Source organism: Miniopterus schreibersii (genome assembly GCF_964146895.1).
Source record: "Miniopterus schreibersii genome assembly, chromosome: 11".
Classification (NCBI taxonomy): Eukaryota; Metazoa; Chordata; class Mammalia; order Chiroptera; family Miniopteridae; genus Miniopterus; species Miniopterus schreibersii.
Window position 1 is genome coordinate 14,970,091 of NC_138111.1, and position 16,477 is coordinate 14,986,567.

Below are 16,477 nucleotides of genomic sequence, written 5' to 3' on the forward strand. Positions count from 1 at the left end.
AGGACCTCTCAGTGTAAATCATAAACCAGCATTCTTGTAAGCTATGTTCACTGAGGTGAAGCTGCCTCCATGGCCCTAGCCAGCCAGTCCACAGGAAACAAGTGAAGCTGAGGACGAGCCTCCACGTGCCCAGGCCTCTGACGCATCTTCCCTGGAGCAGGCAGGCTTGGTTTTGGCTACTGGTGGAGCCACTTTCCTGGCCAAATAATCTTGGCAAGCCACTTGTCTCCCTTACCTCTCAGTTTTGCATCTGAAACAACGGGAATCACGATACATTACACAGAAGTCACTGTACGGGATGCCAGTGCCCGCACATGGCAGGCGCGCTCTGCTGTCCAGAGAAAGGGCAGAGTGAGCGCAGGCCCAGGGTACTCCTGGGGAAGCCTCACAATCTCAACTGCCGCCAAGAGAAAAAAAAGACTCACCAAAACGGTCTATTTTAGATATTGTTCTGCACTTCGCTTTTTTCAATGAATGACAAATCATGTCAATATAGATTCCTCCTTCTTTTTTATTCACATACCATAAAGTGCACCGTCCGGTGGTTTTTTGGTATATTCACTACTATTAGTGCCAGAGCAATGTTATCACCCCAAAAAGAAACCCTGTATCCATTATCAATCATTTCCCATCCCTCCCTGCCACCGACGCCCAGTACTACTTATCTGATTTTCTGTCTCTTTGGATTTGTCTATTCTAGACATTTCATATAAATGGAGTCATAATATATGAGGCTCTCTGTGTTTGACTTCTCTCACTTAGCATAAGGTTTTCAAGGTTCATCCATGTTGTAGCATGGATCAGAACTTCATTTCTTTCTTTCTTTAAAAATTTTTTTTTTAACATATCTTTTTATTGATTTCAGAGAGAGGAAAGGAGAGGGAGGGAGAGAGAGAGATAGAAACATCAATGATGAGAGAGTCATTGATCGAGCCCGCACCCCGGGCATGTGCCCTGACGGGGAATCGAATCCCGATCGCCTGGATCCCAGGTCGACGCTCAACCACTGAGCCACGCCCGGCTGGGCAGAACTTCATTTCTTTTTATGACTGAATGACACGCCATTGTATGGACATTATATCATATTTTGTTTATCTACTCATTAGTTGATGGACATTTGGGCTGTTTCTACTTCGGGGCTGTTATGAATAATCCTCATTTTTTTAAATGGTTGCACTGTATTCCATCGATTGGCTGGAGCATAGTTTATTTAAGCACTTCCTACTGAAGGATATTTCTGCTCTTTCCCATTTTTTGCTAATGCAAAATGCTAATGCAAAAAAATGTTGCCACAATATCCTTCTAGTCTCCCATAAGAGGTAGTCAAAATTTACCCCATTTCCTGAGGAAATTATCCAACCAATGCAAAAAGTTATATTGACAAAGGTATTAATTACAGCAATTTTTACAACACAAAATTAGAACTACTGAAAGAGTCCACAATAAGGAACTATTTAGATAAATTCTATTATTTGATGAAATAATGTACAGTCAGTAAAAATAATAATTATGAAGGTAATGTAGCATCAAGGGAATTGCTAATGATAGTCTTATATGAAAAAAAATACAAGAAAATGTAAATTGGCATCACTCACCCATGCTGGTTCTCACAATAGTAAGACATGGAGCTAGAAAGCACACCCAGACCCTCTGTCCTCGAGTGTCCCTCTCTGCCACATCACCGTGATCAACAGCAGCTGGGCTTCCTCTAAGGAGCGGGCCAGGGATCACAGCCAGCCTGCACTACTGAGGGTGCCATGAGAGGACTCCCTCAGAGGAGGAGGGAGGGCTTTCCTCCCAAGTGACAAGGAGGAGCAGCAGTCCCACTGCAACACCTTAGGTGATCAGAGGGTGGGTCATGGCTGCACTATATAACTGTGATGAGAATCGCAGACCGAAGTCATAGGGCCATGGAACCAATCATTCATGAAGGTAATGGGTGACCTGTTGGGATGGGTACTCTCTGCACTTCCTGTGTGCCTTGCTCAAGTCTCTTGCCAGCATTCAGCATCGTGGATGAAGGCTGACTTCAAGTGCTGCCTGGTACTGTACTTCCCAGAGTAGGGAACACAAATACACTCAACAGAGTAACTGTGAATGCATTCAACTGAACCAGTCACGAGAAACTTTTTTACAATGTGTGCTTTCTGTTGTTCTACTACAACCACTGAGATTCAGAATGCACAGTGCAGCAAAACCAATGATGAACCTGCAATCTTCAAATATTAATGGGGCAGGTTAGCCCTAATGGAGATGTTGGCTGTATGCCTGTAATCATAATCCTCGTGTTGAGTTCTATCAATACACTTAGATTATATTGATTATTTATTATAACAAACTATAATATGCAATATTTATTATATTATATATTATATAATAAACATAACAAACTATAAGTCATAATAAATAATAATTTAGATTATAGGTATTATTTCTAAATATCCTAAACTTAAAGTATGCTAAATATATCATTTTTGTTAAATCAAAGTTTATATGAAGGAATATAAAAGACCAATATTCTATGCTTTCCTGTAAAGAGCATAGTGACTCCCAAGTGCAGTGCTGCCAGAGCCTAATCAGCTCCATGAGCTGTGAAATGGTCTCCAAAGTGTCCCTAATTTTAGGATGAAATTTGAGGTTGTAGTTGTTGGGTCACAGCTAACCTGCTATCTCAAAAAAAAACACCCAAAAAACAAACAAACAAAAACTCTAAAAATATAGTGGCCTAGGCCCTGGCTGGGTAGCTCAGTTGGTTAGAGCATCGTCCTAATACACCAAGGTTGTGGGTTCAATCCCCAGTCAGGGCACATACAAAAAACAACCAATGGATGCATAAATAAGTGGAACAACAAGATTAATGTTTCTCTCTCTCTCCCCCCTCTCCCCCCCTCCATTCCTCTCTCTCTCTAATCAATAAGATAGATAGATAGACCCAAAATATCATCATCATCAATTAATTTCTCTCTTAAAAAACGAACAGCCATGCTGGGTTGGTGAAGTGACTGCTATGAACAGGAACCAGGCTCCCTGCTGCTTTGCCATCCCCTGGGGTGTCCTCATTTGCTTAATTAAAGCTGGGCTGCTACTCCTGGGGAAGAGGCAAGAACCAACCTCTAACATAAAGAGCCTGAGTCAGAGGTGACCCAGAAAGCGTGCACATCACTTCCTTTTACATCCTATTCAGCCAACCTACCCACATGGCCACATCTAGCTGCAAGGGAGGCTAGGAAACGTAGTCTCCACTTGGCCAAGGAAGGAGAGGAGGGAACTGGGGGAATAAGCAGCCATCGGCTGTAACAATTGTTTGTTAATTTAAGAAAATGTATAACAATATAATTATATCTCAATCCCATTATACCACTACTGACATTTCTGTATGCTCCCCCACTTGATATGTACATGTAGTTTTGCAAAGTTGTAAAAATAGTGTATATGCAATTTTATGTTCTACCAGAAAAAAAACAATATAATAAAAATTACTTTATTTTTAAATATTTTAAAAAAGTTTTTTATTGATTTTTTTAGAGAGAGGAAGGGAGAGGGAGAGAGAGACAAACATCAATCAGCTGCCTCTTGCACACCCCCTACTGGGGATCGAGACCACAACCCCAGGCAAGTGCCTTGACCAGGATTGACCAGTGACCTCTTGGTACATGGGACAACACTCAATCTGCTGAGCCACACCAGCCAGGCTGAAAATTAGTTTAGATTAAAACAATGGTGTACTATTTTTCATCTACGATACTGACAAAGACTTTTTTTTAACCGCAATAGACAACAGGAGCTAGTGGAGAAATGGCCACTTTCAAATGTTACTAATGAGGGTGTCCATTTGTACCACCTTTCTGGAGGGCAGTTTGGTGATAGATCTCAAAAGCTTTATAAATTTAACCCAAGGGGGGAATTCAGAGATGTGGGTACAGCTTTGCATAAAAGGCTAGCCATCAAAGCCTTATCTGTAATGCTAAAAAATGGAACCAACCTAAACATCCAACAAGAGGGAATTGTTTAAGTGAATTGTAACCCATCCATTCATAGGATAGACAACTACACAGCCGTGAGAATCATGCTTTGGAAGAACACTTATATAAAAATTCTGATAATATATTAATGAAAAAAGTACACTGCAAAATAGTATATATGTTCTGATTTCAATTTTTTGCTTAAAATTAGTCAGATATAAAAAGGACTTGAATATTTACTAAGATGTTAACAGTGGTTCTTCTAGGTGAGTGGGATTAGCAGTGACTTTTATTTCCTTTTTTATTATTTTTATTATTTTTCAAATTTTTGCAGTGAACATATAATACTTTTATAATAAAGGGATTATTTAAAACTTTGAATTAGACTTGTGGAATCCCACCACATTAGGGCAGGATAGATCCTTGGCAACAACTCCCTCATACTCCAAATGGGAAAGTGAGGCTCAGAGAGGGTGAGTGAGCTGCCTGAAGTGACACTACTGGTCAGAACTACTGGTCAGAACTGGGACTTGAACCCCAGTCTTCTGTCTCCAGGGCTGGTACTCTTTTCACTGTGCCACGCTAGAAAGAAGGTGTCCAAAAACAGCTTGAACCCTGACAACTTGGTCAGTGTTGAGGTGTATGCAAAACAAAATGTGCCTGGAAGTCCCTAGAGGACTTAATATAACTTCACACACACACACACCAAACTTCTGATACAACCAGTGCTGAAAAGGAAATGCACAATGGGAAAACAAACATTCATCCTGACAGAGATAGGATATGAGAACTTCATTCATTCATTAAAAATCCATTTGTTGAGCACGTGCTATATGACATTTTTGGCATACTAGATCCTGGTAATCAACGGTGAACACACAATTCTTGTTGTTTTGGTGCTTGCGGTATTTTAATCCCGCTAAAGGTGCTGAATATCTATTATATACTATAGATTTTCACAAACCTTTTTGTCTGTTGTATTACACCAATAGTATTAACCCCCACTTAATTGAGTTAGGGTCTAACTGTTATGCATTGCAACTAGGCACTATTTCTAATCTCACAACAACCCTATGAGATAGCTATCCTTAATTTCATTTTACAGAGGAGAGAACTGAGAACTAGAGAGCTTAAGTGAATCTCCTAGGGTTACAAAGACATTAAGTGGCAGAGCTGTTTTCCAGTGCATGTCTCTCTGCCCTTCAGCCAGGGGTCCTGTTTCCTGCGTAGCAACTTCCCAAACTCAATACCCACTCATCACAAAGCCTAAATAAAGACCTAGGCTCAATAAATTTGGGCCATCCAGGCTTACTGAACTTACTGGGATGGGGCCCAGGAATCTTCTGTTCTTAATAAGATCCCCATATACTTCACATATATGCTAAAGTTTAGGAACCACTGCCCTAATTTGTTACCTGGAATCCTACAGTTCAATCTTCCAAGAAAGGAACTATCCCAGGCCCCAGGCCACAAGTATCAATCCTTGCATTCCACTAGGGGGCAGTATAAGCCAATGTGTCTAGAGAAGCTGTACTGCATTGTTGAAGGGAGTGGGTGGAATCAGCGCTGACAGTGGACCAACAGCGAGGGCCCGCCGGGTGCCAGGCCTTGGGTTAGGCAATGGTGGATAATTTCTATAATTCTGCTGTTTACAAACGAGGAAAGCTGCTTTGGAGCAATGTGGTAGATGAAAACACAAGGTTATAATATTTTGCAGGTTCTCTCATCAAGAGGTGCAGTCTATTTCCCCACGCCTTGATTCTGTGTTGGCCTCCTGACTCGCTTTACCAAGAGAACATGGTGAAAGAGACTTGTGGAATTCTGGAGCCTAGACCTCAAAGCCTCGCTGCTTCTGCCTCTGCCCTCTTGGAAGATCTCTGTCATCAAGAAACCCAGGTTAAAAGGCCATGTGGAGAAGCCCAGCTGCCCCAGCTCAGGTCCCCGACGTGTGAGTGAGGGCCATCTAAGACCATGCATCACCAGACCAGCTACCGGCGACTACAGTTGCTTGAGTGAGCCCAGGGGAGCCCAGCCAACCCAGTTACCCACTGAATTGTGAGAAAGAATAAATTGTTGTTTCAAGCCACCAAGTTTCAGAACAGAATATTACACTGACAGAAGCAACAATGCTTGGGAGGGGGGATTCATCTATTTAACAATTACTTACTGAGGGCTCACCCAGTACCAAGTATATTATCCCAGGTGGGTGTTGGGGATCTGCACCTTACTGAACAAGACAAGAGAAGCCCCAGCCTTGTGTGGGGGGAAGACAGACAGTAAACAAGTAATAACTTTGTATGGAATTTGGCCTTGATACTCTTCTATTGTTTATTTTAATGTGAAATTATTTTTCCTGACTTTTTGGAATGAGGCTACATTCAGGAAGGATTTTCAACCTTCACAGAGCTCCCCCTTCTGCTGTTTTTGTGTGGCATTTACAAATAAGGCAGCTTGCTTTCTGGGGCTTCCTGCCTCTGTTCTTATCCTTTGTGGATCTGGTCCATCTCTTTCTTTCCTTGTCTTCAAACTCTGGTAGTGTCTTACATGTTCCTATATTGACTATAAAGACCCCCATGAGTAGTAATCCAGTCTCTTTTTCTCTCTCCCTCCCTCCCTTCCTCTTTCTCTCTCATCTGTATCCTGTTCAATTTTTATTTCAGTCCCAGGAGTCCTCCCTAGCGTGGGTCCCTGTCCTGGAAGACAGCAGGTCAGTCTCATGAGCGTGTAAGGGCTGCCCCGCTCCAGCCCTTTCACGTGTTCTCACCATAGGCCCTTGCACTCACCCACTGTTGGAGAAGACAGAAACCCTCACAGCTTCAGTTGCCATTTTCAAGTTGGCTGCCCAACTCTTGGTAATCACCTTGCCTCTCCTGGGCTCTCTGTTCTCAGGTTCATCACCTGCTGCCTGTGGTGTTCTTCTTTGTCCTTTCCTTCTTACACGAATGTTGTTCCTGTGGAAGTTTTTTGTTTGTTCCATTTGCTTTATTTTGGGGTGCACTGGGTCACCTTGTCACCTGCTTTTGTAATCAGTACTGTCTGGTATTTTGGTTCTGCTGTTTAGTTGATGTTGTAGGTGGGACTTCAGAGATTGAAAAACTATGCTGCTACCACCACCAACCTACTACTTTTGTGTTGCATTTTGTTGTTTAATGATTTGTCTTCAAATTATGGTTGTGTCTCATATGTTCCTATGTTGACTATAAAGACCCCCACAAGTAGTAACACAATCCTCTTAGCTTGGGAACTTTATGGAGTACTCCTTTCTCTGGAAAACCTTAGTTGTCACTCATAAGGAGAATTTCTCCTTTCCCTGTGCTTCCTTCTTGGGTTTTTGTGTGTGTACTACCCCTGGGAACCGTGAGCTCCCAGAAGCAAGAACCATACACAATTCATCTCTATAGCTCAGGCCCTAGGACAATGCCTGGTATAGAGTAGGGACCTAATATTTCCTGAAAGAAGGAATTTCAGCTAAATGACGTCTGTTGCTGTGTTACATAACTTAAAATATATGTATATATTCTTAAAAATAACTTATGCTCATTGTAGAAAACTTAGAAAATACAAAAAATATAGAGAAAATATGTATCTATAATCTCATCCCCAAAGAGAGAACCACTATTACCCTTCTGGTGTATTTCATTTTGTTCCTGGGCATATTTAAACCATTTAATTTGAAACATGCTGTGTTCCATTTTTAAACCTGTCTTCCACTTGCTTCTGCATTTGCTCATGTATTGGTCTTTATAGCAATATTTAATAGCTACATAATATTCCATTGTATAAGAAGAGCAATTTTAGTACAAAATTAAAGACATTTCTAAAATAAGGATGAGTTTATGCAGACTGACTGCTGATGTCTTGCCACGACATGCCCTATAGCAACTGAGAATAAAGTAGAGGGCAACTCCAGTTTTCGAACACATCCAGAGTGGCTGTAAGAAAAGGCCTTATGTAGCGAACAGCAACAGAATTCAGCCCAACTCACGGCCAGATGCTATTCCCCAACGTTCCACTAGGTGGCAGGACGGGTTAGATAACTGCAGTGGTTCTCACCTTTAGTGGGCATCACAAGCACCTGCCAGACTCCAGCCTGAGTTTCTAATTCCTTAGGTCTGGAGTGGGGCCCAACATTCTGCATTCTTACCAAGTTCCCAGGTGATGCCAATGTGCTGGAAGAAAATCACACTTGGAGAACACTGGATTATAGGAATCAATGTAGACTAATTCATGGCCCATTCACCCACACATCCATCCGGCCCCTCCTTCTGTGTTTACTTTGTGTCAGTTCTAGATGATATGTGTATAGAGAAAAAGATACAATTCCTGTTCTCAAAACATAGTCTTGTGGGGGAGAAAAAGAGAAATGAAGAAAATAACGCTTAGTTGTTTCTTCTAACGCTTACTTGTGTCAGCTTAGACTGGCACACAGCCTTTCTACCTGTTTTTGTTTTTCAGATTCCCTCTCATTTAGAGTTCCAGCTTTGTGCCCTTAATGCCCGAATGATCAACTCGCTCCAGAGTGGCCTTACATGCTAAATCTGCTGAACTATCAAACTCGGGAAAGTTTGCTCTCCTGTGAAACTCTCACAGATGGAAAATCTCCTCTCTGAACTCACAGAGGCCTGACATATAAACACACTTGACACCCCCCTCCCTGACTCTGCATTAATGAGTAAAAATAAAACACTAGGATGACTATGTCCTTGAAGTATCATTTGGTTGCCTTCTAGATGAATCCCTCATTTTAAATTTCAACAGTTAATTTTGGGGGAAAATCCTTTTAATTCATGATCGCCCAAATTTTACTTTAAATATTATTGATCACCTGTGGTACATCTTCATTAGGAAAAGTTTAAATTAAAGATACAGTTCTATATATGCCCAGTGCTGTTGACTGGCTCTCTTCTGAAGTGCTGGGTCTTACTTAGGACTACTTTAACAGGCAATGCATAATTTGCAACATATCACATTAATTACTGGGACATAAATAGGGATTGTTGATAGGTTTGCTTGACACCAATCCTTTTTATGTAATGAAAGAAAATTCAAGGCATGCCTTGTGTTGAATTATTTCTAAATTAGTGATGCCTAGAGTAGTGAATTGCATTTGTGACTCTCATCTGAATGTTTCCCATATTATTTGAAAATGTAATAAAAATGGGTAAAAGATGAAGACAGAATTCAAAAGAAATATAAATGAGCACATATACAAATATGTCTTTGCATATTAAAGACATGTAAATTAAAGCAACCTTGAGATACCTTCTTTATACCTATGAAATTGGCAAACATGTTTACAATAACCACATAAAACTGATAATGTTGTGTTGAAACATGCACACGCCAACCAGCAAGGTGACGACATAAATCCCTTTAATCCATTTGAAAAGCCACATGATAAATATGAAGCAAAAGCAATGACGTGTTTCTTCCTGGACACAGAGGAGGTTTCTGGGGAGCCAGAATGTTCTTTCTTAAGTTGGGCAGTGGGTGTTAATTTTTTAACTATTCAGTAAACTGTGTATGTGTGTGTTTTATGTGCTCTTCCATATCTGTAACAAAAATACATTAAGAAAAAAATTTCCTTTGCTTTTACCAGTAAGTCATTTACTGGGAACATGTCCTAAGGAAATCTGACAAAGAACTTCTCTGTAGCATTATCTAAAAAGCAAAACTGGAAACTACCTAATTACCCACTAAAATAGGAATGGTTTAGCAAATTACAGGTAATAAAGGAGTATTACAAAGTACTATGGTAATTGCAAAGACTTGAAGCACATTTCTGACAGCACGATACAGAACGAGGACTTGCAATCACATAAATCTATGCACACATGCATAAGGATTAGAAGTGAATATTAAAAATCATCATGATAAAGGAACTCTGGGTCATTTTCTCCGTAAATTGATGTGATCATTATTTTAACCACAAAGAGAACAGAACATGTGATTAAAATGCAAATAAAGCACAGGGAGGTTCCACTGGCAAGGACTACTCATGTCTAATCACAGAGTGATCATCAAACATTCTGCCCAATGTACTTAGAACAATGTAGATGTTTAGAGGAAAGGGCAGAACAGGGGAGCCTAAGAGGGGAAGAGGTGTGTGTAATTGGTCTTTTCATTTTGCTTCAACGCTGATATTGTTATTTTTCCTTCATAACACATAGCCCCTAGGATAATCCATGAAATTTATTCAAATATATCATCAAAAACGTATTGAGCATCATGTCAGAACTCAATCTTACAGTGTTGCTGGGGAGACAAGATATTCACCCAAACTGAAAAATATATGGATCAAGGGTGAAAGTTAATGGTTTGCCAACTTCAAAAGGTTCTACACATGAATTGCCAAATAAATTGCACAACTACCCTAGATGAAAAAGTTGAGTCAGTGTGCCATGGTAGTCAGCAGAGGCTTAAAAGGTAGTGGGAGGTCAACGGGGTCCTAAAGGCTGGCCTCAGGGCAGGTGGAAAGGCACTTGGAGGGCTTTCCCAGGAGGATGAGTGCAAAGGCAGGAAAGAAAGAGTAAGAAACGTCTGAAGAGATGAGCTGGGGCTCGATTATATAAAGTTAATAAACCTGGACACCCCCTATTGGTAACAGGGAGTCAGTAAGGCTGTTAGAAGAGGAACCATGCGCTCATAGGAGTGGCTGGGGAGACGCCCAGGAGGTAGAGTATAAGATGGTTGAACAGGTGCTCGCAAGTGGTGAATGAGGAAGGCAGCTGTCCAGGTTTGGACTAAAGACTTGAAATGACAAGAAAGATGGGCAGAGAAACAAGGTGGGAAAAACCCAGGTCTGTGAAGGCTAAAACTCACAGCCCTAGCCTCAACCTCACTACTCACTACTCCTCTCAGCAATTAGCCACTTTCCCAAGCCTCAGCTTTCTTATCAGAAAAGAATAATAATAACAGGACCATGTCTGATGACAAGGAGTCCTACAAATTTAAATTAAGAAGAACCAACTCAGGCATGTGCCAAGCAGGGGAGGGCAAAAGAGAGGAAGAAGATTCCATGGTACTCCCCCCCATTTGAATCAACACTTGAGAGTTGCCAAAATTCTTCCTTGCATTTTACTTTTAAATGTATTGTTTCCCCTCTTGGATCTCATTCAAAAACCGTTACATTGTTGGGCTTTCATTCTAGTACACGCAGAAACAGTAAAGGGACGGAGCCACTTCCAATCACCTGAGGGGCACTTCCATCTCTAAAAACACACTCACTTTTCAAAAGTCCCCTCTGAATTGGTTGGGGGGAGGAGGGAAGCAAGAAAATAGTCTTAACTACAGAACATATTTTCAAGGAAATGCAGTTTTATTACTTTCAAGTACAAACAATAACTTGGGCTTGGCTACTGAATGTTGCCTAATTGAGGAACCTGTTTTATGTATAGATATAAATGATTTATAGTTAGCACGATCACTCATGGGTAAAAGAAAGTTCTAAGATCCATGAAAATAACGTCTCATCTTATAGAGACACCTTGTACCACAATCACTCCCCTAGTTGTTTAAGCAACCCCTACTCTCCCGACCCACAGACAGTTCAAATATAAATGTCACCTCATTCCCCCTAGATCACAACACACATCAAATTAGTGAAACATGAGTTGATGAATTCGACCAAGTGGCTATAGATGTTGGATTAGCAAGGCCAGCCTTTTTAAACCTGAGCCTTCTCATCAAGAGTACTACATCTAGATTAGTGAAATATGTCTGTTCACAGTGTGAGTACAGGGACTCCAAAAAACTGTTGAGTTTGTAGCAACTGAATTAATGATTTGCCTGGTTAAAATATGCAAAAACATTTTTATTTGAGCACATTCCCAAAGAGCAGAAGTAGCTGATTCTTTAAGCTACTAATAATTAAGTGGGTTTACACTGGTCAGGACTGTAGCAATAACTTTAAGCAAGGAAACTACCTACAGAAGACTGGAAACACACTGCAACAACCTGACAGCAAAACACCTTTTTGCAGGGAGCATGATCCTTCAGTCTGATTAGGCTGATGGGAGTGGCACAAGACTATCCAGTCATCCATTTGAGGACTTATCCTGAAAAAAACTCACTTTCCTGGCGTAGGCATGGGAACAGAGGTTAGTCTGGCCAGAGACCCTGCCAAAGTGGGTATTTCTGTCAGGAATGCTAACGCGTTCCTTTCATCAGACACTCCATCTGGGGAATGAGTAGTTCTCAACAGTGTCTTGGTTGTCTTAAATATCCTGACAAACACCAGCAAAATCAGATACAAAGGTTGTGTCAAGGGGACAGACCTAAAAGGGCTTCTCCCCTATCCTGACAGCTCCGTGTCCCTAAAGGCAAAGGTGAGTATGCCCTGCCCAGAGATGCATTCTGGAGCAGCAATGAGATTCTGCACACTTCCCCACAGAGAAAGGCAAGTGAATCAGACACCTAGGTCTGCAAGAAGCCCAGAGAAGGAGGCACAGAAAGCTAGAAGTGATGGAGGGAAGACACACCTCTGGACTCCCAGGAAGCCAGGACACACAATCACAACTTGAAGGAGCTAGCTGGCTAGGTTTGGCCAAAGCAAGTAAAGCCGGACTCCACTATCCTCAGCTACTTTTGTTTGGGCAAAATGTCTAATCTAACAGAAACAATTTCTTCACGTCTAAAATAACACTGTTTCCAAATATATTTCTTTTCTCCCTAAGATATTTTATAAATACAGACAGTAATCATTCTCCTGAGAGCAAATACTAGCATAATTACATAATCTTCATTCACACTTTACACTAAGCGTTTCCAATGGCCAGAACAATTTTTAGACTATGAAAAATGAGGTGCAAACCTTAACGTTTCACAGCAATATCCCCCCGCCTTCCACTCATGAGAAGCTATCCAAATATGTGAACCTTCCTTCAGAGCTTCTTCAACGTTGAGCCCCTCCCTAGAGGAAGTCTTCTATTTCTCTGCTGGGTCTGAAAGTCAGGTTAGGACCAGTTTGGATAACAATGACTCCTTCAAATAATAGGACCCAAGGAAACTACCTTCTTTTGCAATGGGAACAAAGTCTGCTAAAACCCTCCCACTCACTCAGCTGTCCTGGACGCCTGCACCCTGGATCCTGGGTTGTTATGGTACCTGTATGAACCCAAGAGAAGCCCTTCACTTGACCAGACTCAGTGTCATTCAAGATATCCAATGTGCATAGAGGTGGATAGAGTCCATCTGCTCATGACTTTGGAATTTTTCAAAAATGAGAACATTCACAGAAGAAGGGGCAAAGGCAATTTCCACCCCTCAGAGCCCAGGAAGCAGACGTGAGTGCATATGAGAGGCAGCCCCCAACTCAGTGAAAGGAGGCCTAAGCAACTACAGCTCTTTACCCCTTGGCCACTTCTTTCGCTGACTCCCCACTTTATCTTTTTAAAGGATGTGTTAGTATTCCATTTTCACAAAAGCTGGCAGTAGTATGACTAAATATAGCATCTATAAAGCAATTAAATAAAATGCTCTGGTGCACTGAAGGCCGCTGTGAGGAGCACTCGAAGTTAGGACTTCAATCCCTGCCTCAAGGACTGCTGTCAACATCGGCCGCACTAAACACCACCCTGATAACCTCAATATTCACACTGAACACGGAAGGGGGACACAACATACAAGTTTCAGGTTTGTCATTTCCAAAAAGAAATCTTTTGCCACAAATAGCTATTATGATGAATCACTTGCTCTTTGAAGCTACTGAATATATCTCAAAGTGAGGTGGGAATAGGGATGGTCATGAAATCAGTAATCTGTTATTTGTTTAGCCAGCAATAGATGGAATAAGTCATTTACCCTCATCATTGCCCAGTCTCCTGAGGCTCTTGCAAAACAGATTCTAGCTGCAATTCAGGTTCCATTTCTTGGAGGGCCAAACCGAGCTCACACTCAGAATTCAGTAAGAGATGGACTGGGTGATGGAGGAAGTTACTACTTTTACCTAATCCCTTCAGAGTGTCAACATGGACATCAACCTGTCCTTGAAACCAACCATCAATTCTCTAAACTTCACTGTGTCGGCCATCCATTGTCAGGCTCTTGCTAACGCGGGTTCTGGGCAAGCTGTGTCCCCCTGGAGTCTGCGTCATTCCCAGCCCGCTGGGAACCCCTTTCCCCACTTGACATGGATATGTCTTATATTACAGTCAGCGGAGAATGAGTATTCTTATTCCTGGGGCCGAGGCTCTCACGGAGGTCCCAGTTCTTATGCTCATCTTTAAACTACTTTCCTGTCTGTGAATGAAACATGCCTCCCTCACTCCCCTGTAACATAATGCGACAGTCAAATGGCCAGACAATTATGTTAAAACATTTCCACTGCTGAATCACACTATTTAACTTCACAAGAATGAGAGGGTGGAGGACACCAACTGGCAGCCCGTAGACACGGTTTGTTTAGCCCACTGCCTTTTAAATTATCTTCAATTAGTTGTCAACGTTTTTAAAATCAGGAAATTTCCAATAAAATTCTAGATTTCTACTTCTGCCTGAAAAATTAGAAGACCTGCCAACACTGGGCTCGTTTCTGCCTAACACCTGAGCTGAGTAACTGCCCCGTTCGATAAGCTTTCCGCGGTTCAGCACAGTGCTACCCAGCATGCTTCACTCATTTATGTTATTTACATAACTCCCCTGGGCAGGTGTTTGTGAACCCTAATCTAAGGCAATTCCTTCATAGTAAAGATTTAAAAAAATGAGGGCCCAGGGACAGAAAGTTAACCTGCCTGAGGCCACACATCAAGTTAGAGGCAAAGGAAGAAGAAAAGTCAGGGTCAGGTATCTTTCTAATATAGAACATTGCCTCTCTACAGAACCACAACTATCAGCATTTCTGCCACCAATTATTTACATCTTCTAAGTGGAATACATTGTATTTTCTACATTCTCCTTTTAGTCATCCTTTTCACACATTTGATTTCCTTAGAGATGACAACGTTGTATCAGTGATTTCATTTATATATTATCTCCAACTTCAAAGAAACAATGAATCGGGAATCAGACAAAACGAAAATATCAACTTTTGCACAACTCAGTAGATGCAGGACCAGAAAGAATCTTACAAATCACTTAGCTTAACAACTAGCTATTCAGACAGTGAAAACTGGGCCCAGGGCAGTGATATGCTTGGGGGTCCAGGGTTCCTAGGTAACAGAGCCAGTCTTCAATTTTCCACTACACCACATCACCTCTGTGCAGTCACCTAGGCAGAGGGAGAATGAGGACCAGTCTTGCTCCAGATGAAAACAAAGGCAACAGAACTCCTTCACATCTCAGTCATGGCCAACTTTGACTCTGCCAAGAACTAGGGCTTAGGATGCATTACAATCAATTTATAGAACTGGATTTGTACTGGAAGACAGATTTTCTTTAGAACTGGTATTTGGTGGAGAGATTTTGAATGTCACAGGACTTGGTGGTCTTTGTAACACTGGTTGTTATAAAAGCTAAGCCCCATGTGAGAAAGTTGCTGTAAAAGATCATAGCACCTTTGCTTCAACTTCAAAAGAAAAAAGGGCAATGGTAAAAACCTTTAATAAGAGACTGAATGTGTTTTTATAGGCAACCAATTAGCAGATTAATGAACCATTTAAATTTCTTTACTTAAAACCAATATTCAAGAAAGATGAACCCAAAATGCATCCTCTTATACTGACCAACATAACTAAGTACAAATGAAGTCAATGGTGTACCCCGTTAGCATGCTGCATTTGTATGTCAGTAAAATGAGCCCTCCCCCACCCAGAGCCCTGGCCCCCTGGCAAACATAGATAAATGATTGTGCACTGCGTGATGATACCATAAAGTGAGAACTTTGGTTCATGCAGTCGGCTGCCATAGAGGTTGCACTCAAAACCCGCAGCCCCGGCACCCAAAGTCAGTCAGCGGTGGTAGCTCATGGCGTCAGCCGTGTTCCTTCCACAACACCAGGTGAATACTGTGGTCAGGCATGCTGGTGGCAAAGACCAACCCCGTGTCATTGTGCCCATCCAGTCCATTGAGCCAGGAAGCTTCGCCTGCCAGGAAGCTTGAGCCTCTCTTTGATTTCCTGTACTCTGGCAGGGGCCAGCGGCTAATCAGGTTCTCTGTCCGCAAGTCCATGATATATAGGTAGCGGTTGTCAAACAGCAGGGCAAAGACATCTCCAAAACCAAGCAAGGCCAAGTTTGCTATCTCGGGAGTCTTGATGACTCTACAAGGATGAGAATAAGTAACATGAACCAGGAGGCAACTCTGCTTTTGTTTACGCTGCTGTAATCTTTTCTGGAGACATTTAAAAGCAATAAAATATTCAAGCAAATTTAGGAAGTCAAATGAATGTTTTCTATAAAAAGGAAAATATAAGGACAAAAAGTTCAGCCTACTGTAAAACGGGGTGGGAGAGGGAAGAGTTCATAAGAATCTGATAACACAGGTATGTAAGGAGAAAAGTGGTATTTGATGAACAGTTACAAAAGCACAAAACGCCCATCCAAGCTGGAAGGGATCTTACAGGTTATCTCATTTTAACA

At 41.6% G+C, this 16,477-nt stretch overlaps 1 protein-coding gene across 3 annotated transcripts in view; it reads right to left on the reverse strand.

Moving 5' to 3' along the window:
* Positions 1–11,754: 11,754 nt before the first annotated feature.
* Positions 11,755–16,477, reverse strand: part of FBXW2 (F-box and WD repeat domain containing 2) — a 28,873-nt gene continuing 24,150 nt past the window's right edge. For all 3 annotated transcript variants that reach the window (XM_081150452.1, XM_081150451.1, XM_081150450.1), the window contains exon 8: positions 11,755–16,158. In XM_081150452.1, coding sequence (XP_081006578.1) covers positions 15,870–16,158 — 289 coding nt within the window. In that variant the 3' untranslated portion in view covers positions 11,755–15,869. The remainder of the gene's footprint in view (positions 16,159–16,477) is intronic.